The sequence below is a fragment of the Tympanuchus pallidicinctus genome, unplaced genomic scaffold, assembly GCF_026119805.1.
Source record: "Tympanuchus pallidicinctus isolate F22 unplaced genomic scaffold, pur_lepc_1.0 scaffold34, whole genome shotgun sequence".
In the NCBI taxonomy this organism is placed as follows: Eukaryota; Metazoa; Chordata; class Aves; order Galliformes; family Phasianidae; genus Tympanuchus; species Tympanuchus pallidicinctus.
In genome coordinates, this window is record NW_026294752.1 from 2,325,888 (window position 1) to 2,350,014 (window position 24,127).

Sequence of the window (24,127 nt, forward strand, 5' to 3'; positions counted from 1 at the left end):
GCTGCTCATATCCACTCTCTGGTCCCCATAAGCATCCAGCAAGCATCGATGAATGTCAACGGCTGCCATTTTTCCCGCATGGAGAAAGTTTGCTTTGCTTTATACGCACTCCCATGTCAGATGCCAATTTGTCGGACTGCCCCTCTGCTGCATCTGCCACACGGTATAGCAGCATCACAGTGGGAAGGCTCAACCCCTACCGCCATACCACCGACACCCGCCCCTGCTGCCACGGGCCAGCGTAACAGCGCGCTACTTTCGGGGCAGCCCTGGTGCAAACGCGCTCCCCACGCCCGCCCTCAGCAGGGGGCGCTGCCCCGCCGCCGCGCCGCCCCGCGCTCCCCTCCCCCGCGCTCCAAGGTGAGGGCGGCAGGGCGGGGCCCCGTGGCCACGCCCCCCGCCGGCCGCGCTGTGCCGTGCGCGCCGCGCCCCTCCTTCCCCTGACGGGCGTCGGGCGCGTGGAAGCCGCGCCGAGTCGGGGCGCAGCGCGGCGGGAAGAGGCGTCCCGCCGTCACGGGAGAAGCTATGAGCCCCGAGGAGAAGCCGCCGCCCGGCCGCTCTCGCGACGAGTGCCCGCCTCAGCCCGCTGCCGGCCGCGGCCGAAGGCGAGGCGGTTTGCTGACGGAGATCCGCACGCCTATCCGCACCGAGCCCTTCCAGCAGCGCTACAGCCTCAGCCCCGGCAGGGAGCTCGGCAGGTGGGTGTGCGGCCGCCGCCAGGGCAGCTGCAGGGCGCCGGGCCGGGCACCGCGATGGGGAAGAGGCGGTTTTCCGTTCGCGAAGATGGAACGTCCGGCAGGACGTGCTGCGAGACGAGCTCTCGTTCTGCGCTCCTGGGCGCCCAGCCGCGCTGCGGGGCTGACCGTGGCACACCGCCCTGCTGCCTTACGGCGCTCGGCCCCGCGGCTCGGCGCAGGTGGCGCGGGAGGCTGAGCTCGGTTAGATTCAAAGCTCAGCGGCTCTCAGGAGCTCTGCCGCTCTGCCCCCAAGTAAGGGCTTGACTGGGAGCTGGGCGGCCGTTGGCCTAACTGAAGAATTGGTGAGGGTTCCTTCTAGCGCACGCGGGCACTACTGGAGTGAGTGCTTCTGTGCTGCGGGCAAGGATGCAGACGGCGCAGCCTGAGCGAAGAGTTCTCGGGATGTTTGTGTGGGGTCACCGGCGGCCGGAGCTGTAGGTGATCTTTACGTAAAGGCTGATTCTGCACCTGTACTTGTGTCGGGATGAGTTATGTGTCTGTTCAGAGGGTGGCATTGCCTTTCTGCAGTAGCAGGATGAGTTTCAGTTCCAACTGCCTTCCCTCTCTTTATCTCCACAAAGGTTTTCAACTTCCCTTCCAGTACAGAAGTCCCTTCTTCTGACTGTGTGTTTGCTTCTCCTTCAGTTTCAAATACCTTTTTTGCTAGGTTTGTCTAAAAACCAGTGAGTACTTCACACATGAAGTGTGTGAAGTGAGACTACTTCCATTAAAGAGAAACTTTTGCTAATCCGCTGTGACAAGTTAAAAAGGCACCTAGAAAGTCTCTCTGGCACTCATATCTCTTTGTATGGCATTTTGTTGATAACGTACACTTAGCAGAAATTATTTTGCTTTAATCTGCTTGCAGAGTGTGCAAACATTTACTTTTGAGTAGGTCTGTCTTTGCAAAGGGCTTGGGCAAATTAGCAACCAAATAGGACAAGGTTTTGCCTAAGACAAAAGGCAGTCCTTGCTCACAGAGCTCATTTAATTTGGCAGCTGAATTTGCTCAGGAAACAGCTATGGAAAAGAACGTTCATACGCTCTGTGTCCATCTCTTTTCCCGTAACAAGGGAACTGCTTAAAAGCTGAACTTGAGATGGGAATTCTGAAGAGAATGTGAACTGTGTACGTTGGGTTTGGAGGAGAGAGCAGGCAGCAGATGCGGCACAAGCTGGGTGTATGAGCTCATCGGGACGCTGCTCGCTGGCCTCCAGCCCGGCTGTCAGTGTGGCTCTGCTGAAAGAGCCTCGTGCTCTGCTTCCCATTCCTGCATGTGCAGGTGGTGGGCAGGGGCCAAGAGCACAGCGCACAGCTGGGGCCATGTGGTGATAAGAGAATGGAGAGACGCAGGGCCTGGTGGCTGGCAGGGGTGGCAGTTCTGGACAAGCACTGCTGGAAGAACTGCAGGCTAGTAGGGGAGGAACCTGGTTGTGATGTCACTGAAACAACTTTGGTACGAGACCACAGGAAAGCAGGCTTTGTTATTTCTGCTTGCAGGAAAAAATGGCTTTGGGGATGTAAAGCTTATGTACTCAAATAGGCCTGGCTTGGATGTTGAACAGGCCTTTGCAAGTGTAACCAAATAGAACCTGCTTTTTCTAGCAGTAAATTCAGGGGAAATGCCAAAAGCACAGCTATTCTGGATGGGAAACTTAAGTTGCTGACATTTCAGCCATATTAATTTTATTGTCCCCAAATCAGAACGTTCACAGATACATCTTCATTTGACGTTGTATGGTGTTTAATGTTGAACTTTCTGTTTAATGTTGTAAGGATGCCACTTCTGGTCAGCACGCTCTTAAACCATTTCAGCAGTACTCATTTGAGACGAGCTAATCCAAAGCATTGTGCTCTTTGTGCAGGACAAGGCAACAGTTGCTTGACCTTTACCCTTATCATCTGTACGCTGCCTAATTTTACTGTAAAATCAGGAACGGTATTTTAATTATTTTTGTGGTGGCAGCCTTGATGCATATTTCTGAGTATGCATACGATACACCCTCTGGATGTCTGAGCTCCATATTCCAGAAACACGGCCTCAATCAAAATTTCTTGTCGCTGATTCACATTACCTACAGCTTCTTTGAAGTGTCCAGTATAATTGTGTTCAGATATTTTGCTCTTTTTCCTCAACAAAATACCCCCTAGATAATTGCACACAAAATACTACTAGGCTGTTAATTCCTCAGCTTATTGATGTGGCATTGCACTCTTTTAATGTCAAACAAGCTAGGCACATGTTGGTAGCCATAATTTCTGTACTAAAAATAAAACTCCTGGTTCTAGAGGTGAGTTGGAAAAAAGCCTGAACAGTTGGCACTGCTTTTTCTCTGGAACATAAGAGTATTCTTAAGTGACTGCTCTAAACCAAGCAATCTTCTGCCAGTGAAATATGTGTAGTGCATGCCTGTAAAGGTGTATCAAGTTCAATTCAGTTGATTTTCCTCGTTCCACTTTTTTTTTTTTTTTTTTTTTAATAAACAAGCATGTTCTCCGCCCAGACCACGAGTAACTATTTTAATCAGCTGAGGAAAACTGAACAAAATAATCATGTGTTTTTCATTTTTTACGGTGCTTTCATGGAAAAGTAGCCTAGCTCTTGAATTGGTTTTCCAGAATTTCTGGCATAAACTTGCTTCTCAGGTAGCTTTCAGGAGTTCAGATCGTAGTCATATGTGAGTCTTGTGCAGTTGGCTGTATCAGTAAGAATGCAGAGGTATCCTGTCACATTTCTAAGCAGCTGCTGGCTTAGGTGAAACTGTTGGGGAAGTGAGTAGGTGAAGGCAAGGCTTGCAAGCAGCTGACTTCACCATTTGAGAATAAAATTTTGTGAGGAAATATTCACAAACATCAGAAATAGAACCTCCCTCACCTGGCTCTTTGGAAATCGAAAATTGTACTGAAAAATCACCCCCAGGAAAAAAGTTTGACATGAATTGTGTAATAAATTGCATACAGTGTTATGGATCTCAGAAAATTTTTCTAAGCTTTCTGTAAAATAAACATATTAAAGTAGTTACTACTATTTGTAATAGTGACAGTGCTTTTTAGCTCAACTTGAAACTATTACTGTAAGGTTAGTTCTCTGTTTCCCTGAGTCTATGAGAACCACAATTAGTTGGTGTGACATAAATGCTCTTGTGTATCTGATTTGACATTTGATGTGTGATGCGAGGCTTTTCCTTTCAGCCATACTATGTGCCAGATAAAATAATGCTAATTCTGTTGGCAGTCTTGAAAGATGGCATTAAGCTTCTTTATGATCAGATATGATATCTTAAATCATAATTCTTGACTGAGGCTCTTGTGAAGACTGAGAACAACTTGTTTCCTATTTAAGTCACCCTTAAAAGCGTTTTTGTTTGTTTGGATAACTGATAGTCACTTTTTAACTTTGGAGAGGAACATGAAATACTACCTCTCAAAACTGTTCTTCCTTCAGTGTAGCTCCTTCTTACCATAGCTTCCTTCTTCCCTTGTAGCTCCTCTTAACATAGCTAAACTGGTAATGCTGTCTTCACAATTTAATAGCAGATCTGTTTCTTGAAAGGAATTTTGATAAGCAACATCTTAAGAAACACAAAGATGCACCATCTGGGTGTACTCTATGGGAAAGCTTTTTCATACCTGTTTTTATTTCTGCCTACTACGCAGTCTGTGTTGAAGGGAAATACTTACAAATTTATCTCTTGGCTTAACTTCTTACTTTGATTTTTTATTTTTCCAGTAGACGGTATCTTTGGTTCTGAAGTAGTCTCAGATGTGAACCTAGATAGGTGCATAATGATTAGTTCTGTCAGTTAGAAGTATCACGTTTGTCAAGTCAGATTTTTCTGGGATTGTAGGAAGAAAAGGTGAGTTTTACAGACAGTGGTTAGGTTTTATAACAGCTTTATCGTATTACAATAGCTATAGGTATCATGTCAAGGTGTTCTTGATTTATTTTTTTTTTTATTATTATTTTTTAAGCCTTGAACAACTTGTAATAAATACTTGTCAGCCAGCAGAACTCCTGTGCAGTGTCCTTTCAATTCCATCACCTAGCCAACTTCTGTCCAGTGCAGTCAGCAGCATGACTGTGGCCGCATACCGGGGTCTCGCTGTTTCTTCCTTTTACCTGAACTTTGTTTTATTTCTTTAGTGACTACTGTGTGATAAATTGGCAACATTTAGCTGATTAACTTGCTTCCAGATAGGTTTTGTATGTAATGCAAAAACAATGCTCTGCCAATTGGAAGGTTTTAAACATTTCTGAACAACTCTTACTAGATGCTTTGGTGGTGCTAGAATTAAAAGCTTTTGACTCTGCACTGGAGAGACGTTCTTTCAGAAGGAAAATGTACCTTTGGAGGCTAAAAAGGCAACGCTCAGGGTGCTACAGGGTGGTGAGCCTCACATCTGAGCCTGGGAAGATCATGGAACAGATTGTCCTAGAAGCTATGTAAGGCATATATAAGATGAGGGGGTGATCTGAAACAGCCAGCAGGGCTTCACCAGTGGCAGATCATGTTTGACCAATCTGGTGGCCTTCTACAATGGTGTGACTGCATCGGTGGACAGAGGAAGGGTAGTTGATGTCATCTGCCTGGACCTCTGCAAGGACTGTTATTTGGTCCCATGCCACATGCTAGTCTCTAGATTGGGCATATACAGATTTGAAAGGTGGACTACTCAGTGGGTAAGGAATCGGTTGGGTGGTTGCAGCCATAGTGTTGTGGTCAATAGCTGTGTGTCTGGGTAGAGGCTGGTGATGATGTTTGTTCCCTGGGGGTTAGTCTTGGGACCGATGTTCTTCAGCGTCCATTTCAATGACCTGAATGGTGGAATCAGTCATAGAATCAGAATCCTTTGAGTTGGAAGAGACCCTTAAAGATTCGTCTATTCCAACTCTCCTGCAATGAACAGAGACCTCTACGGCACAGTATCTGCATGTCTACTAGTCATTAAAATGACTAGCAATCCCTTTAACAGCAAGTTCTGTTCTTTTATCTCTTTTTTCTTTTTTTTTTTTTTTAATTACTTTTCTTTCTGCTACTTTTCTCCATGAGCACTATTTGGATTTGGTGCTGAAACGCAGCTTCAGTAGCAATTTGAGTGCTTTTGATAAAAGTGTAACTTTATATTGTACACAAGTAATAAGGACTCGCATCTTCATTTGGAATAACTTAAAAGCCTTTTCCCTGGCTACATCAGGATGGTTGCTCTTGATTGTGGTTAGGATGGCAGTACTGGAGGGGTGTTTACTGTTATGCATGATCACAGCCTTCCCAGAACTCTGCTTAAAAGAAACAGCATCCTTGCAGCATTTTGGGAATCAGGAGTGCATGGTCTCTGGAATGTTTCGATGAGCTGTACATGCTACAGATGCTTGGTGTTTTTTGCTAGATCTGCAGCAGGCACATAGCTGTTAGGCTTTGGGTGGCCATTCTTCCCATGACATTCTGCAGTTACATCTGTGTTCTTTAAACCATTTTATAGTGACCTTTTGACTGCACCTTCCTAGTGCTACAAAATCCCATTGTAGTTTCATGCATTTGCAAAGCTTTTTTAAAGCATTTTCTTGCTGTTTGTCAGTCTACATGTATGGGTGTGCTCTGGTCTATTTTCTTATTGCTATTTTTCTGCAGATAATGGGTGCTTATGCAAAATGTCCTTCTTTAATGACTGTGACTGTATCAGTAGTTATAAATTAGATTGTTTTAGCAGATGACTAGCAGATAGCCACTTTGTGGATGCTTATTACTTAATTCCAGCTGGGCAGTTTTGAAACAAATTTCTGATATGAGCAGGGTGACCACAAATTCTGTCAGCAGTTACTCTGTGGAAAGCAGTCTGTCACTAGGTTAGGAGCTGGGAGAGTGAGAAATTTGACATGAGCTGAATTAGTTAATTCTGTACATTTCAGCTTGTGCCACAGGAAAGGCAAGACTCAAGTAATTGTATTTCAAATGAGATGAGGACTCTAATTTTATTGGTTTCAGCTACCCTGCAGTAAGTTAAATAAGGAAACAGGGTAAAGGCTCTCCAAGCTATTCCTGCAGCTTTATAAGAAAATGATGACACGAAAGTAAAAATGGTCATGTTGTCTAACGTTATACCTGTATGGTGAGAATTCTAAAAGATGGCTATACTTACAGAGATGGGGATTCATCATCACGTTAGGTGATGGACTAATTCATAGGCCTTTTCATTCTAAAAATCAGTACTGTATGAATGGAATTGAGTGGCTTGGGAAGTCAAGAGCCCGAAACGCTGCGGGGGAAGGCTTCTGAAAGTGCTGCGGCGTGTGTTCAGCTGGACCTGCTGGCTTAGTGTAACTCATCCACTGTGTTTTGTCAGAAATGATACCCATTAGCATGGGTCCAGCACTGTGCTCAGTTCTGCAGTGTGTGTTTGCATTCACTCTGTCATTGCTGCAAGAGCTGTGAGAATGTTTTGTGTTGGCCCCGCTTCTCTACTTTGTGAAATGTTTTGTGTTTCTGGAACAATGAGACAAGTGGAGTTTTTGAGAACTGTGAAGCAATCAAAACTATGGCTGTTGTCTTTACAGGTGCGTCATAGTGAGAGCATGAGGTGCTGTTTTGGAAAACACAGAGAAGAGGATGGATATTCACAGCATAATTAGACTGGGATCTTGAGCACAGTGAAGCTGCTGCCTGCTGTTGCCTTGAATATAGCAGTGGAAATAGTAACTGGACAGATAGTTTGCTTAAGTACAGTCACAGAAAGCATAATTTTCTTGCTTGTATACCATTTTACTAGCTTTTTATGAAAGGCTCAAGGGTGTCTTAATCTCCCTAACTAGCATAGTTCATTTCTGCGGTATGTTTGAAGATTTGGAGTTACTTGAACTGATGCTTTGCTGTTTTAGTTTTCTGTTTTAAAATCCTTATTTTGAATAGAGATGTAACCTTACCTCTTTAGAATAGAGGCTATCACTCAGCAAGGCATCTTTCTAATTTTAGAGCATGTGGTAAAGGTGTCCCTTAAGAGGGATTTAGCTCAGGTTTTATGAAATATTGATTTACAAGGATTATACTGAAGTTGTCAATAAAGGACTTAGTTCTAACCTAAAACTCTTCTTTAATTTCAGAGGAAAATTTGCAGTGGTGAAGAAATGCATCCAAAAAGACACTGAAAGAGAGTTTGCAGCAAAATTCATGAGAAAAAGAAGAAAGGGCCAAGACTGTCGGATGGAAATAATCCATGAAATTGCAGTCCTTGAATTGGCACAATGCAACCTTTGGGTCATTAACTTGCATGAAGTTTATGAAACTGCAACGGAGATGATTTTAGTCCTGGAATAGTAAGTACTAGTAATAACTTCTGCATAACCTTCAGTAGCATTTGTTAAAAACTGTAGTATAAAAATCTTTTCCACCTGTATGGATAATGTGAAAAACAATTTTATTGCTTGCTTGTCACCTGCTTGAGCTCAAAGAATTGCCAAGAAAATCAGTATTGCAGGAAGTTATTGCAGTCTTGTAATACAGCAGAATGTAAGAAATTTTCCAGTTGTATAGTATCTTTCAAAGCTGAAATATAAACTAAGTACTTAATGAAGAAATTTTTAGTGAAATCTGAACTGTGCATGCTCCACACTAATAGAAGGTGCAGAGAGAAGCAGTGAGTACCTGCACAGTCACTGAAGTTTCTGTTATTGGCAGTGACAGAATGAAGTCTGTTCATTTTACCAGTGTTGAAAAAGGCATTAAAACTTAACGTCGTATATTTAAATGAAAGCATTGAAACCTGCTGCAACCAAGAGTGAAGAACTTTGTAGTTGGCAGCTCGTTTCTACCCTCAATGAAAAACTGTGAATATCTTCAAAATTGACCTAAATAGAATGTTTGTTAGCTTTGAAGATGTTTTGTTGGGGTTTGTTTTTGTTGTTGACTTGTTAAGGTTTTTTGAGGAGTGAGAGTTGGAATTATTTATAGACAAAGATGATCAGCGTCAGAATTTCTAACTTTTCTCAGTGTAACACTTCTCAACGTAAACATTTAAGTAAACAGAAGTTTACTTAGTGTTAACTGGGAGAGGATACTTTTAGGGAATTTAGCATAGGGATTTTCCTTCTCTTGGCTGCTCTGTCTGGTTAAGCTATTAAGTATTTCTACTGCAAGCTCTTTCAGGAAGTACGCAAGCTTAGAATTGCAAGCACTCCCATACTACTGCTTGCAGACTGACTAGCTGCTTTTTTCTTAATGTGATACAGACAAGAACTTGTCTTCCACTTGATGGAAAAAGGCAAGAGAGCTGTATCAGCATTTACTGGAAGACCTTTTGAGCGTGCATGCACTCAAGGCATGTCCCAAATATAGCTCTCTGGTGTCTTTTTGCAGAAAATAAGACTTGTGGAACTATTTTAAGTCTGAATCTCTCATATTCTGCATTACCTTGAATAGTGACATTTAGCTTGTGACTTTACACTTAAATGTTTTTCTTCCCAGCATCGAGTTTGTCCAGATGGGGGTTCCTGCAGCAGTGAATGCTCATCTGATGCTCCAGAGCCTTAGTTTTTCCTCATGTTGATTCTAAGAGTTTGGCAAATGCTTTTTGCTGTTGAAGAGTTCAGTTGAGATCGTGTTCAGACTCTACGGATTTAAAATGACTGCGAGAGTAACATGGGGCTCGTAGTTGAGCAGTGACTTGACCTACCTGCTAAGTCAGTCTGGTTTGTACAGCTGTTCCCTTTTCTGTTATCAGAAGTGAACGGTGAGAAATCTTGTGCCCTAATCTGATGTTTTTCAGAAGTCAAAGGAAATTTCATCTTTGAAGTTCAGTGAAATGGAATTAGACTCTGTGTTTTTTTTTTATGAAGGCAAGCTTCTTTCTCGAATGTATTTTTTCTATCTTGTGCAGTTATGCTGTTAGTGATTTATAAAATGTTCCAGTTTTTGTTAGAATACAAAAAGCATAACAAGCTTCTAGAGTCTGATTACCATTACTGGGGATGAAAAAATACATATTTTAAACACTGGTAGTACAGATTTAACGAGAATACAGCTTAAATTTCTGGTTCCCATAGAGACACAACACAAGCAGTAGAATTCAAAGCTTGAAACAAGCGATGGAAATTGTGATAATTGTTAAGTATAATTGCTGGCTTTCATTTAGAACTCAGTTTTCCTACGAAACATTTTTAATACAAAGTATTAACTACGTTGTTCAGTAGTTAGCATGGTGATTATTTTTACATGCACCAGTCATACCTTGTTAGAGATAAATAGCTGTGTTGGAGTTGTAAATTAAAAAAAAACAACACTCTTTCACTGACTTCAGCAAATACATCTGGATGCTTCTTTAATGTCAGCATGTTCCAGAGGCGTGTTGCAACAACACAGGTATGAATGCTGGTACATTTCTGACATTCTGTGTGCAAAGGATTAAGGAATGTACATGGGCTGTAAGCTTCTCTGGGGCATTTTGGTTTCTATTAAGCTTCATGGTCTGTGTGGCAGATCCTTATCATGGGAAGGAGAAAAATACTTAATCGTTGCCCAGTAATCTGCTAAGATTTAGAAGTTTCCTCTCTTGAGGTTGGATCTGTTGTAAGGGAGGCCAGCTGTTTCACCTTTGCGGGGAGAAGTCTTAATCACATGGAGGATTGTCTTTAAAATATTACCAGCTTTGACTGATAGCATACTTAAAATTGCCCACATAGTGTTAATGTAAGTTCAGAGCAATGGAAAACAATGGGGCTTTAGCATCAGTTGAAACTGCAGGATGGCAGAACTCTGTATCCATGCAAACACTGAGTTCTTGAGGTTATGTGCAAATGAACTGCAGAGAATTGAAGAGCTAGTCTGAAGGGGTGGTGTGTAAAGCCTGGAATTACCCTATCGAACAGTGACATTTTTCTATTTTAGTGAAAATTGAATTAATAAAAACCAGGGTGTTTAGTGAAAAACATAATAGTCCAGAAAACCTGACATATTCAGATTTCAAAATTGCTTTTTCCTTGCAACTTCTGAGTTCAGTAATTATGTAAAACCTGTGACTTTTGATTCTTTTGAAAGGAAAACAGTGCATCTGGTGCTTCAGAGCAGGCATTTTTGTAAGTGTTCATCACTATATGCTTATACATCTATGTTAGGAATAGATGTTAGCTTGTTAGTGGGTCACATTTTAAACAAACTTGTGTGTAACTTCAAAATCTAGGGAAGTATTGTTGGATGCACAGAACAGGATGTGAGTCGGATAGCTACCTGCTGGAATCTTGTGTATATATAGTAGACTTCCATCTTGCTTACTTCAAGCAAGAGGAAAGTTACCTCTGTCATCTTGAGGAGTTGGTTGGGGTTTATTTGATGTGTGCATGAAGTACTTTTTCCACCTTCTGGACCTGTGTAATGTTACTGCTTGTTCTGTGGTGATAATAACAATGTTTGCACCTTGTCTACCTGTTAGAACAGTTAACAAAGCTTTAGTACCTAATGGCTATCTCAGATCAGCAGTGGTGTTTTAGGGAGAAACTTTGTTGGTTACTTTGCTCTCTGCATTTCATTCAGCTCTTAGGCTCCTTGATAGGAAAGACCACGGGGGCAGGGGAAGTATGCATGTGTCTGGGAACTGAGAACAGAAAGAAAACAGTCCATGCAGTTTAATGTGCAAGAATGCTTTTCTACTCATATGTCCTCATCAGATATGGATTTTCAGTCATGTCTGTCTTTGGGCGCAGTGGTAAGTTAGGGTAGCCCTGCACTGCAGAAATTGTCAGTACTTTTGCTCTCATAGTTGCCATCTAATGGCACACCTCGCTGAGGAGCAGCACGGCGTTAATGCATTGTGAATGCACTCGAAAGAAGCAGGATGTAGAATTTTGTACAGTGCATGAAAATGTCCAAAGGAAAAGGCTCAGTCTCCACTGAATTTAAAGTCAGTGTAGTTGTAACCGTGATTAATGTTCTAGACTTCAGCTGACTTTCAGCTTTTCAGTTATTCTGATAAGAATAACAAAATGTTAGCATGGTTTCAGTGATGAAAAGCACTTGGATTTAGCTTGAGACTAAATAGAAGTTAGTGGTACAACAACAGTACTGTCACAAATACGTGAATTTCTAGGGAGTGCTGGTCAGTGCAGCTTTTAAGCTTGGAAATGAATCACATCTTATTTCTACACCTTGCTAAGGGAATGTGTACTAGAGAAATAACGTATTCTAAACGATTCTTGAGTTTGAAGAAGTTGTGCCCCTAGATATTTTCTTACCCATCTTTTCCAGAGTAAGGTGACTTGTTCATCTAAATAATTTATTGTCCTAAGGACAATTCTTTTCTTTATTGCTTTCTGTGGAGAAGGGTCAGGGTACCCAGTAACTTGCAGGGCAGTTATTTTATAATTAGCACTATGAAGCAAAACTTATTCAAGATGATTTCTTGGAGGGAAAAAATGAGTACATGGTCAGCACCTGGGAACTCTTGGTCTGCAGGAATGCTGAGATCATAGCAATGTTGTGCTTGAAATACTTACAGGTATTTTCATCTCTTCTCTAGATCAGGAATCCTGAATAACTAAATTGAAAATATTGCTAAGCAGCATTACAAAATTTGGCACAGGTGTGTAGGAGAATCTTCTAGGAGTTCATTTTGACACTGTGCTTTCAACAGCTGTGACTGAGAGGCTCCCAGTCAGCAGACTGTTTCCCTAAAGGAGGCGGTTAAGCTGGCTTCACAGCAACAATACACAGAGCTGCTCTCAGTAAGGAAGTTTGCAAATTTCCCATGTTCTTCTAAAGAATCACTAATTATAGGTTCAAATGTGGCAATTTTGAGATGAAGTGAATTGTCTGGAAGCAGTTTTTCTATCTACATCCTAAGTAGAGAAGTTGATTTATTTTAAAAACAAATAAACAAAAAACCACTGCGTGTTTAAAACTTTTTTTGCCATGTGAAACTTCTTTGTAAAGCAAAATACTGTTGTGTGGTGGCTGGTACAGCCATGTTTAAGTCATGAAGTGGATGTGCATGTCCAAAGGCTTTATTTGTTTGGCTCACTTCTGAAGATGCCTAGGTTCATCATCTTTGTAAAATGACTGCAGATTACTTAAAACCATTCAGAAATAAAAGTATTTTTTGTATCTAGTGTCTGCTACTCTCATTATCTTGTTTTTTTCATTTCAGTAATGAGATATTTTGTTTCAACTTCTTGCTTTGATTTCTAAGAAAATTAATTCCAAGTTACTGAAGTGTAATATTAAAATTCCGGGTAGCTTGTGGTTTAGCTTGGTGTCTGCTTCTAGTGTTCTAATTTGTAAGCGTATGTGTATTAAATGGGCATACAGCAAATAGGGCCTTATGAGGCCTACCTCATGCTGATTCTCAGCTGAGTTTATAAAAGCTTATTAAAGAAAGAAGTGTGATCCTGTTTGGCAGCTGTTTTGGGGAATGAGTCCTATGTCACACAGATAGAAATGGCAGAACTGATGCTTTTCTTGTTTCAAGTGGCAGAGAAATTGCAGCAAAACCCCAGCCTTGCTGCTGTAAAACAGATCAGTAGTTTTGGTAGTAGGGTTTATCACTAAATGTATGTTAAAACAAAATGCTACAAGGAATTAAATCAGTCTTTCAAGTAACCTAAGAGCGACATTCTTAAAAGGGAATTTGTTTCTTTCATTGGTTACAGAAGGCGTGTTTATGTATTTATCTTGAAGTTCCAAGTGATGTTGCTTTTTTAAAAAAGGAATGTGATTTAAAATGTTAGAATAAATGATCTCGCCTCCATTTTAAACAGGTAATTAGTATCTGAGTCTGCCCAAAGCTAGAATACAGCTGCCTTTTCCTTGAATTAAATAAAAACGTGCTGAAGAAATGCACTGACCAGTGTCAGGAGGGCATGCATTTTTCAAGAAGAATTGTATTAACACTCACTTCATGAAAACTGCTTTCATTCTGTAGTTACACCATCTTTGGTACAGGATTAAGAAAATAGGCTTTTTTTAATAGGCTTGTTTGAAGGAAAAAAAAATCTTATTTTAATAAAGCAAATTGTACTGCTGTGTCAGTTAGCTGATGTAATGAGCAGAAATACAAAGCTCTGTGTGAAAAGTTGAGTTGTAACCACCTTCTAAATTTATCTTTTTCTTGCAAGACAATCTCCAGGAGAGTTTTAAATAACATGTTGCTATCTGGGAAGGTAAAATAAAAAGAAATAAAGGCACAAGGGCCACATCAACCAAGTTAGTATTCATAAAACTAAAAAAATTGAACATATTTAAGTGATTTTTTATTTATTTATTTATTTTTTCCTCTCAGAGTCCGTAATCCAGATTTACCATTTTATAGAACTGCCTTGTTTGTTTGTCTGGTCCCTGTTTGAAAATGCCTTTCTCTTCTGGGTGGCTCAGGTATTATAACTTATTATAAGAAAGCAAGCCGGGGTAGCAGTTGTCGTTATGTCCCAGTAACGATCAACGCTTGGGCGAAGTCATTGTGAGGTAATGAAGACAGCTGTCCTCAGGGGGTTTCACTCTCTGTCACTCAGCTGATTATGGGATTTCACACACAAGTTGATTTCATCTACACACTGATCAGTAGCAATTCAGCAATCCGTGTGTGCAGGCACCCCATTCTCATGTTTTTTTTCCCATTCTTGTCCTAAGATGTTATGCTTATTTCTGTTGCTACAGAGATGATCTTGCATGTTGCTTTGGAGTACTTAAAAAACATTCACTCATCTGTAGTTATTTTGCTATTTTTTTGTTATTTATTTAAGCACATATAGGCAAAAGATAAGGAAGCTTATCTTATCAAGCTCTGAGAGCTAAAACTTTCAGTATTTTGAGATGAAAGCCATGTAGAAACTTAACGTGTCCCAGTACACCAGATTTTTCACAAACCACCCCATTACTTTAGGCTTTTCTGAGTCTGTACAAAGTGTTTTGAGGAGAGTTAGGAGCAGAATTGTTTTGCATTGAGTTTGTGAAAGCTTACTTTGGCCAAATTTCCATATAGCTTAATAGAAATAGCAAAAGACACATCTTTTGTAAGTGCTGCCTTTAAACAAATGTGGCATTCATCTCTTGAGCAGTCAGTAACATTTCCAAAATAGTCTCAATGGTTTCTGTAGAATCTACTTTACTTTAGTCATGGAATATTAATCTTTGCTTCTTTTGAAAGCTGTCATACTGAATGGCAGTCTTCCTAGGCCATTAGAGCTTGTAAAATGTTTAATAACTGAAAATATCACCATTGGATGATACCACCTGCTGATCTTTTCTGTGCTGGTGTAATAAAATGGGTGCTCTAGCTTAGTGTTTGAAATAATAACATTCATGCTGTTCTGTAGTGCTGCTGGAGGTGAGATCTTTGACCAGTGTGTTGCTGAAGGAGAGGAGGCCTTCAAAGAGAAAGATGTGAAACGACTTATGAAGCAGATCTTAGAAGGAGTTTCATTCTTGCACAGAAACAATGTTGTTCATCTTGACTTAAAGGTAAACTTGTTGCAGTACTTTTCATACTTCTTAACTGCTGGCTTCCTTACTGGTCACATCATGTTAAGGACACAATTTTATGCTAAGAAATGGGTTTCTTTGTCATAAGAAATCCAGAGTATTGCATATAGTTTAGATGTAAGTTGTAACCCAGGTCTCCAGAAAATTATTTTCCATTTTTAGTATGCTAAAACTAATTTTATACAGCTTTCATCCGTATGTTCTTATTAATCAAAGCAGTTTTATTCTGAGGTTGAACTACTTTTCTAAGCAAGCCAGTATTAAAAGCATTTGTGTTAAAATTGTCTAATACTCCTACATGTCTAATTCCTCTATTTCTTACTCAGTAGTAAGGCAGCACACATGTTTTCTGTTGCCAGAATCCTTATTTATACTTCATTGCATTTTCATACAAAGCTACCAGTAAATTCCTATATCAAGCTCTACATACTTACATTTAACAGAAAATCATAAACCATTCATCAGCTGGAGCAGAAAATGTGTAACATTTGTACACAAATATCTCATCTGTTTGTTTGTGTTACCATTTATTTAAATCACCCTAGAGTGCTTTAAAACTTTGTGACCCATTGATTTAGTCACACATATCAAATAAGTGTACTAATATTTAATGAGAATCTCCTAGCAAGTGTCCAAAAGGACTGAAGTTCTGGTATGTTTATAGAAGGTACTCAGGTCTCTGCTGTGTCTGTACATAGACTGTGCTGGCCAAAAGTATTTCCACTGAATTTCCTTGAAGCAACGTATGTGAAATTAGAACATGCCTTTTGTGGACAATATATGTTTGTACGTTTTTGAAGTTAAAGCTGTGGTGTTCCTTAGCCCTGGCATCTGGGTGTCTAATAAGAAATTGCTGTGTTTTTATGTTATTGCAGTACTTAATTGTGAAAGTACGCTGGAGAGTTGATTCCAGCTTGCAAACAAGTTGCTTTCTCAAAGCTTAGAAGAAAGCTTGCTCAAACAACTCCAACTGAGCAGAAAAGCTGATGTTGTAAAATCGAACGTGTCCAGTTGTCGGAGGCTAAAAGACCCAATATTGCTTTGCTAGCTTTAAAACATAAATAGTTGGGTGTAAATAAAACATAATTAGTTGGGTGCTGGTCTTTGTGATTGCTTATTAACCCCTTGGTTCTACCCCCAGAAGAAGAATTTGTTAAAATGGCTGTGAAGATGAAACTGTAAGCTTGTTGTCTTAGTCTTGTATTATAAAGCTGATCAACTGGATCTGTGAGGCTGACAGCTTGCTGTTGCTTCTGTCTGCCTTTTTGCTAGCTGCAAAACTTTCATATGAGAAAAACTGAGTATTTTGATGTGGCTTAGCAGGGTTGATGCCCAATTATTTCTTTCCAAAAGTGTGTCTCTTGTGAAACATGGCTGAAACTTCATGTGTTTTTAATAGTAAAATACAATAACGTATAATCCAGTTTTGTCTCAGAGAAGAGCAAATATAATGCTGCTGAGTGTAAATTAAAAATCATTCAGCAACATTGTTTTGATTTTATTTAATTTGCAGGGTGTGCATAGAGCGTAGTTGGGAGTCTTTCATCTCCTCTTAATGGCACATAAAAGCTGCAGAGAAAGGGAAGATTCTTTTTTTCATCGTCTGTTTGACTTGATTGTGTTTGGTAAAACTTAATTAGTTAGGAATGGAAAAGAATGTAAATTACAATAAAAAAGTAGGTAAGTTGGGGAAGGACTGGCTACTGCTTGTCTGAGACAGATAAAGCTGCACATGCCCAATTAACTGCTTCAAGCAGTGCAGTCCTGTAGTGTGTGTTACTCTGTTTATCCAACAGGCACCTTTTTCCTTCTGTGTGGTTCCCAAGATGTTGTGTGCTGTGAGGAATTAGCAGAGTTGTCATTTGAAAAAGCCTTGGGTGTCACTTTATACTAATGTTCAGAAGGTAGGATAATTGAATGATGGAGGCAGTGTCTCGTTGAGGACATTTCAACTGCATCATGCTTTTTTTAATCAGTATTCCAAGTGGATTAAGATTGAATGCTTAACTATTTTTACACACAATGTAGTCAGGATATCCCAACCAGTCTACTTTCCCAATTTGTTCTTATAATTCATTGTGTAATTCCTGTTTTCAGGAAGCTTGACCACAATTTTCTCTGCACAGACGTGTAGAAACAGATGATAAAACTTCTGACAACTATTAGCTGCCAAAATGTACTGCAGTACTCAAGGGTTTCATGAAAAAATTTCCTCATTTAAGAACTATCTGCCAAAAAAGTCATATCATTTGTTCTGTGTAGAATTAGATGGTTAACTTCATTAATTTTTCAGGTTACTTTAATTATGCATCTTTAGTGTTACTCTTTTGAAAGCCAAAATTTACAAGAAATACTATGGCCGAACTCTGATAGAGACTTCTAGAATAATGAAAAATCTGCAGTATATGGACTTTGCTGTTATATCATCAGTTTATAAGACTTCAAAACCTACTTGCAAGGTAGGTTTGAAGGGTGTCCATTATACTAAGTGCACTTGTTATAAATATCTGTGCAACTTATCTGAAAAGCTAGAAGAGAACAGATCTTTGTATGTATCGTCTTATTTTGTCCTTACACTGAAGTTCAGAACATCAGGAGAGCTGTGCTCTCTTTCATATGGTAGTAGTAATCTAGCTTACTGACGGATGTAACATTGGCCAATGTTCACAATAACAACTTATGCTTTTCACTTGTACATGATGCTGGAGGCACAACCAATGTCTCAGATTCCTAAAGGCCAAGAATCTGATGCTGATAGTATGTCTAGAAAAATTCAGCTCCGTTCATTTTCTTTTTACCATCTTTCCTAAGGTACATGTTTCTAGTGGTGCTAACGTGGCATTAGGGTAGACTTGTGTGGCCATATAACGTGAACTCTGTCTGCATGCTGATCCTGTAAAGTGGTCCATTCAGTCTATTTTTTGTTCAGTATACGTCATACAAGGATCTGAACTGGAACCTGTAAGCCTCTCTGCAGTAGGGAGGAAGGCTGATAAATGTTGCTATCTGCCAGTTTACATTAGCCATGTCATTGCTATTTGGGTGCAAGGCCCTTTGCAAAATGGCTGGTAAGCAAGACTCTGGCCTGGCTGGGTATCTCTGGTTTTTGCAGGAGATCAACGTACAGTCAGGCCTAGATATATTAGAGCAGTGTAAAAAATGAATAAATAAAAAGGAGAAAGCACTGTATAGGTGTAAGAAAATGATCTTCCTCTCCTTAAGTTTTAGAATAATTGAGTGCTGATGGCAGTTCTAAAGCTACAGCATCTTTGGGATTTAAAGCTGGGTTTGCACTGTTGCTCATTTGAACCTTGTAGTAGTTCCTTAAAAGAAGAATCCTGGTGTTATTTCAGTACAAATAGATTTAGGGTTGGTTTGCACTGCAGACAATTTCTTGCCATTAAAAACTTTTCCTCATTTAAATATAGAGCGCAAATGCTTTTCTCATGTGTTCTCTTTGCCCCTTCAGAACATGACTAAATTTCCCACTGAAGAAGAACATCTGAGAGGCTTATTAGGGAGTCATTGCCACCTTTTTCTTTTTTTTCAGATGTTTGCTTTTCTAATACAAATACAGAATAAAAAATGTGAATATGGTAATATACAGCTTCAAAATCCTTTGTATGGCCACCAGTTTATAAGCAGAAGTAAGCTATTGTTAATGCATACACTCAGAAACAGAAAATAGACATCTTGGAGTTCCTTTTAAATAATGTGGCTTAACTTTACAGGAATGAAAGAACTTGAATTTATTGCTTCTTTTAGCAAGAAGAGCCAGGCCAAGATTTTAATGTGTTCTTGTACAGCTTTATTTCTGTTATCAAGAGGAAGGATGTTAATGTGAGATTGCACCGTCACATTCATGGGAATGAAAAAATGTGAATAGGAGAAAATTATAGATACTGGTGTTAATCCAGTTGGACTGTATCCCTCAGTGGTTGCTTCTCTGTTCATACTCACTTGTCCTCCTCCCTTTTCAATCCAAGTTCTCAGGAAATAAAGCCTTCATGGAAGTCAGGCTTACCAGAAGTGTGAACATAGTGTGAACTGTCAGTGTTCCTGCTTGCGGAAGTTAATGACAGCACAGTGTAACTACTGGCCCAGTGTGGGGAGACAGGGACTTGGTCTGGCAATGATATGCTTCAGTTGCTCGAAACTAAGACCCCCTGTCTAAAGTTTTAAGATTTTTTTTTTTAATATTGTTTTAAACCCAGCAGCTGCCATTCAAAATAGAAGGCAAGGGACTTCTGAATGACTGCAGAGTTTGTGTTGAGGAATGGCAGCCAAGATCTAGTGACATCAGAGCAAACAAGTTTATCCAACATGATGCTCTTAAAAACCTGTTTTTCAGGCTGCTGCATTTTTCTTTTTACTGTTCTTCAGTTAGTATTCTGTAATACAATTGTTTGAACAAGATTGAGGTCAGTTGCATCAGAGTTTCTTTAAACGGGTATAGGCAAAAAAGTTTTGTAACAGTTTAAAAAACATGAACTTGAGTGTTTTTGGACACTTAAACAGGAGATATCTTATACCAGGAAGAAACAAGGAGGGAACGTTGGATGAAACAAGGAGGGAAGAAAGGTGGTATGAAGGACTAAAGGTACAAATGTGAAGATCTTCATATCCTTTTGCTAAATGGTAGTTACTGGTGTGTCTCTTGTATGAGTTCTAAGCTAAGAAAGGCAGATGCTTAATTTTCAGTTCTTAACTGAAAATCCTGCTGCTGCTTTGAGCCAGTTTGTCTCTTCAAGTCCACCTTTGATTTAAAAATGAGAAAATAAAAGTCCTGGGTACTGTATGTTACGGAACGTATCGTTGTTATTCTAAAAGAATTATGCAATTTTATGGTGCCGCAGACTTAAGATTTTGGTGATCTCGAACATCTGCTTGCTTTGCTTTTCAGCCACAAAACATTCTGCTAACCAGTAAGTCTCCACTGGGAGACATAAAGATAGTGGATTTTGGCCTTTCCAGGATAGTGAAGAGCAGTGAGGAATTAAGAGAAATTATGGGAACTCCAGAATATGTGGGTAAGTTGTTCCTACAATGGTGGTGTAGCCTTAAGGAGAAGGGTACTGTCAGCAATGGAGAATTGTCTCAAAACTTGATGAATGCCACACTGGCTGTGTAGTTCCTGTGTCAGAAGATCAAGTCATTAAAAGTGATACTGCTGTAGAAGCTGGAATCACCAGACTAGTAACTGGCAATTCTGTGCCTGTGCTGAAGATGAGTACACACTTCAGACAAATCTGAGCAGTGGTGACAAGTATTACTTGGCTGAGAGGTTGGAAAATGCATGCTCTTACTGAGCATGGTATTTTAGCCTGGTGGGCTTTGTGTCCATTTCACTAAAAAGTAAAATCGTTCCAGGCTTTGAAAAACATTGTTATATAGCATATCCTTTGTGGGTGTGGGTTTTCATGCTGCAGTGTGGCATGTTGGATAGTGAAATTGTTTTTCAATAGGAGGTTTGTATAAAGCATTGTTAATTGGTAAAGAGATGATCGTTGCTTCTGAAGATGACAGTTAAAAGCGGTTTTCTTTTTACCTGAAACTAACCAATGACAGTAATAATTTAAAGAACTTGAATATAAATACCTATTTATAAGCCACTTGAAGCATGACAGTCTTTTATTAAAAATTTTTCCACGTGCCCGCTTCTGCACTCTTAAATACAGTATCATGTCTGGGTGTGAGAAAAAATATAACTTTTTTTTCCCTGAACAGCTCCTGAAATTCTGAGTTACGACCCAATCAGTACAGCGACCGACATGTGGTGAGTTGAACAAACTAAAGATCACCGTAACACTGTTGGAAAGCTTAAAAAGAAAACAACCAAGACAGAAAAAGCCAAACCCAAAACAACTGTTTTTTTTGTATTTTGCTTTCAATTCAGGAGCATTGGAGTACTGGCATATATTATGCTGACAGGGATATCACCCTTCTTAGGGGATGACAAACAAGAAACATTCTTAAATATATCTCAAATGAATGTAAGTTACTCTGGAGAAGACTTTGACCTCATATCAGAGTCTGCTGTGGATTTCATGAAAACTTTGCTGGTGAAGAAACCTGAGTAAGTATAACACACAGCTATTCAGCTGCCCTGTGCATAGACATTTAAATGCAAATACTTGAATTTTTGTTTTTCAAGTACGAGGTAACTTTAGGCACTATTACTTTTCATACACATTAAAAGAGTTCTCCGTATCCCTCCTGACTTGCATATTCTGAATGTATCCAACTACAGCAATTAGAATTGAAGATTGCAGAAGATTCAGAAGATTGGAAATGCAGTGTAGTGTGATGCAGTATTCTGGCTTTCGATGTGTGTGCCCTGCTGGTGTCTCTTATATGAGCTGTGCTTTGAGTCTTCTGTTTCTGATGTATTAGTAGAGGGCCTTACTCTTAGTCGTTCAGTAGTATGCTTTTCTTAGGGGGGGCAAATTGGAAGTTCCAGCTCTCAAAACAGAAGTTGTACTTTCTGTGCAAGTTCCAGAATTCTTCTCGTGGCATCTCAACCACCAGAGTTGCCTACTGTATCTTGGTGGTTTAATTGGTTGAGTTTTGTTGGTGTTTGTTTGTGGAAATACTTGAATGTAAATATGGCATGATTTTCATAAATTTAAGGAAAAAGACAGTTGCTCAGAAGTATGGTAAACTGTGGTATTTAAGATTCTATGAATTCCTTTATTTCAAATATTAACAGTTCATCTTCTTGGACCGTTGGTCTTTTGGGGTAAAAAGTAGCTATCAGAACATTTTTAGTAATTCTATCAGTCCAGTACATTCATTTCCTTAGAAGAAAACTGTACGAGTATCTTACTAAATTTTAAGTTCACGGGGACATTTCTTTGTTCCTTTGCAGGGAACGAGCAACTGCTGAAGAATGTCTCCAGCACCCCTGGTTAGAACAAAGTGAGGAACCTACTTGCAGGGCCTGGAATAAGAGCACAGGAGGGGAAAACGGTGATGTCGTCCAGAAAAATGCAGATTCTGCCTCTGAAAAACCTGCAGATGTTGAGAAGGCTGAAGAGGAAGAATCAATGATGACAGAAGAGCTAATTGTAGTAGCTTCATATACGCTGGGACAATGTAGGCAGTCAGAAAAAGAAAAAGCAACTGAGCAGAAAGCCATTTCCAAACGATTTAAGTTTGAGGAACCATTGCTGCAAGAAATACCGGGAGAATTCATTTATTGAACTGTGTGTTACTTCATAGCAGTGTTTTCTACTAAGCAAAATATCCTAGCCAAGGGAATCTCTGATATGCAATGAATGTTCTAGATAAAAGGAAACGTTGATAGGTGGCATCTAAGGAGAATGTGCCAAGTTTTTAATTTCATGGAAGAAGTAAACAAGATTTCAAGTGGCTGGCAGGAATTTAACAAAGATGAAAGCTTATTTTTGTTTGTAATTTTTATTTCTGTTTTTGTTTTTCTTTTTGCCTCTGGATAGAAGACAAATTCTGTTAATTGCTCTGATGTTCTGGAGAAGTTGAAGAGTTTCAGTGGCAGATGTCAAGAGAAGTATATTTTAGGATATGTTTTCTCACGCAATGCAAATATTAAATGCTGGGTTTTCCTCAAATATTTCTTAGCACTCCTGACTTCAGTGGATGCATCTGCTGATATAAAAAATACATGAGATAATTCGACTGGTTTGACAGATTTCAAAACTACAGTATGTATGTATTTACATTTTCATCCCATCCGAAGACTTGGATTTAGCATGTAGTCAAACAGCCAGCTAGGTTTCTCTAGCAAGAATGCAGATGTCCCACAGGTAAAGGCCACCTCATCAGTAGACGATTCCAGAAACAGCAGTGTCTTTGGGAGCGCAGTGAGGTTCTGCTCTGGAGAGCAGTGAGTCTCCCCAGGCAGCCTCTTGAGAGCCCACAGGCTGCTGCTCCCTCTGTCTCCTGTTTTGGGCCAGGTGCACCAACAGAACCCAGCTCAGTGTGTCTGCACACTGCTGATGAGTGGGCGACAAAGAAAATGACCAAGTCATTTGCAGCAGTTATTGAAGTTCTCACTCCTTGCTTCAACCTTTTAGTTCAGGCAGTTTGTCCATCTATGGTAAACCAGCCCTTAATTTCTGCCCCCGCTTCCCTGCCCTCCCAAACCGACTGAGGTTTTACTGGGAGCCAGAGGTCATCGCTGCCTTCCTTTTGTTCTGTTCTAAGTGCTGCTTTAGGAAGAAAGAAGCATCCTTAGGCTAAATTGCATAACCTTTTTCGGCATAGCTATCAGATGAGGAAGAAAATGCTATAACCTCTGCAGCAATGAAGCACAACTCATACCTCGTGCTTCCTAATCACTCCCCCTTAGACACTTGGAAAAACCGTATGTACACGATGGGGCGGAGTTGGGTTAGGAGCAGTATGGATGGGTCACAGTTCTCAGTGGACACAGTCCCTCACAGAATAAAACCAGGACTAACCGAGCATCAGAATTGACTGGTTTTTGCAATGTATGGATATCTGAGGATCTTGGACTGAGTCCTGGTTGTCTTAGAAATCTTTCGTATTGATGCTGTTCCAAAGTTTAATTTTTATGTAATTGAAATTTAGTGGTATTATATTGCATACTGTTAACCATTCAACTATTTATTTGGTTTCCATGTGCCATTCCTTTATAATAAACTCTGACAAAAGTTTTCTTGCTGTAAAACAATGAATAGAAACTCTTAAGATAGTGTTTGGGTTCTTTTTTTGCTTTTGTTTTTGTTTTTCTTCCTTGTTGCTGCAAACTTTCTTGTTTCAAATGTACTGGGAATGTTCTAACTGTAGGGAGCAGGAGATTCAGCATTTTGTCATTAGCATTTGTTCGTCACACGAAAGTGAAGCAGCTTATTAGTAGCGCAGACAGTGGTGCTGTGATGTGGTTGGCACTGCTTGTAAGGGTGGAGGGCAGAAAGCACTCGGAAAGAAGAA

The 24,127-nt window shown here is 40.0% G+C and overlaps 1 protein-coding gene across 1 annotated transcript; it reads left to right on the forward strand.

The window, feature by feature from the left end:
• The first annotated feature begins 418 nt into the window (after window positions 1-418).
• Window positions 419-23,884, forward strand: STK17A (serine/threonine kinase 17a). Its single transcript, XM_052699014.1, has 7 exons — window positions 419-698; window positions 7,834-8,046; window positions 15,028-15,172; window positions 20,097-20,223; window positions 20,921-20,969; window positions 21,090-21,269; window positions 22,062-23,884. Exons 1-7 carry the CDS (start codon window positions 526-528, stop codon window positions 22,393-22,395), a joined length of 1,221 nt encoding a protein of 406 aa, XP_052554974.1. The 5' UTR covers window positions 419-525; the 3' UTR covers window positions 22,396-23,884.
• Window positions 23,885-24,127: the final 243 nt, after the last annotated feature.

Bases quoted from the DNA above. Each gene is read 5' to 3' on its own strand.
- STK17A (XM_052699014.1), top strand. From the start codon at position 526: ATGAGCCCCGAGGAGAAGCCGCCGCCCGGCCGCTCTCGCGACGAGTGC. The intron at 699-7,833 runs GTGGGTGTGCGG...CTTTAATTTCAG, and splicing joins CCCGGCAGGGAGCTCGGCAG to AGGAAAATTTGCAGTGGTGA. The intron at 21,270-22,061 runs GTAAGTATAACA...GTTCCTTTGCAG, and splicing joins TTGCTGGTGAAGAAACCTGA to GGAACGAGCAACTGCTGAAG.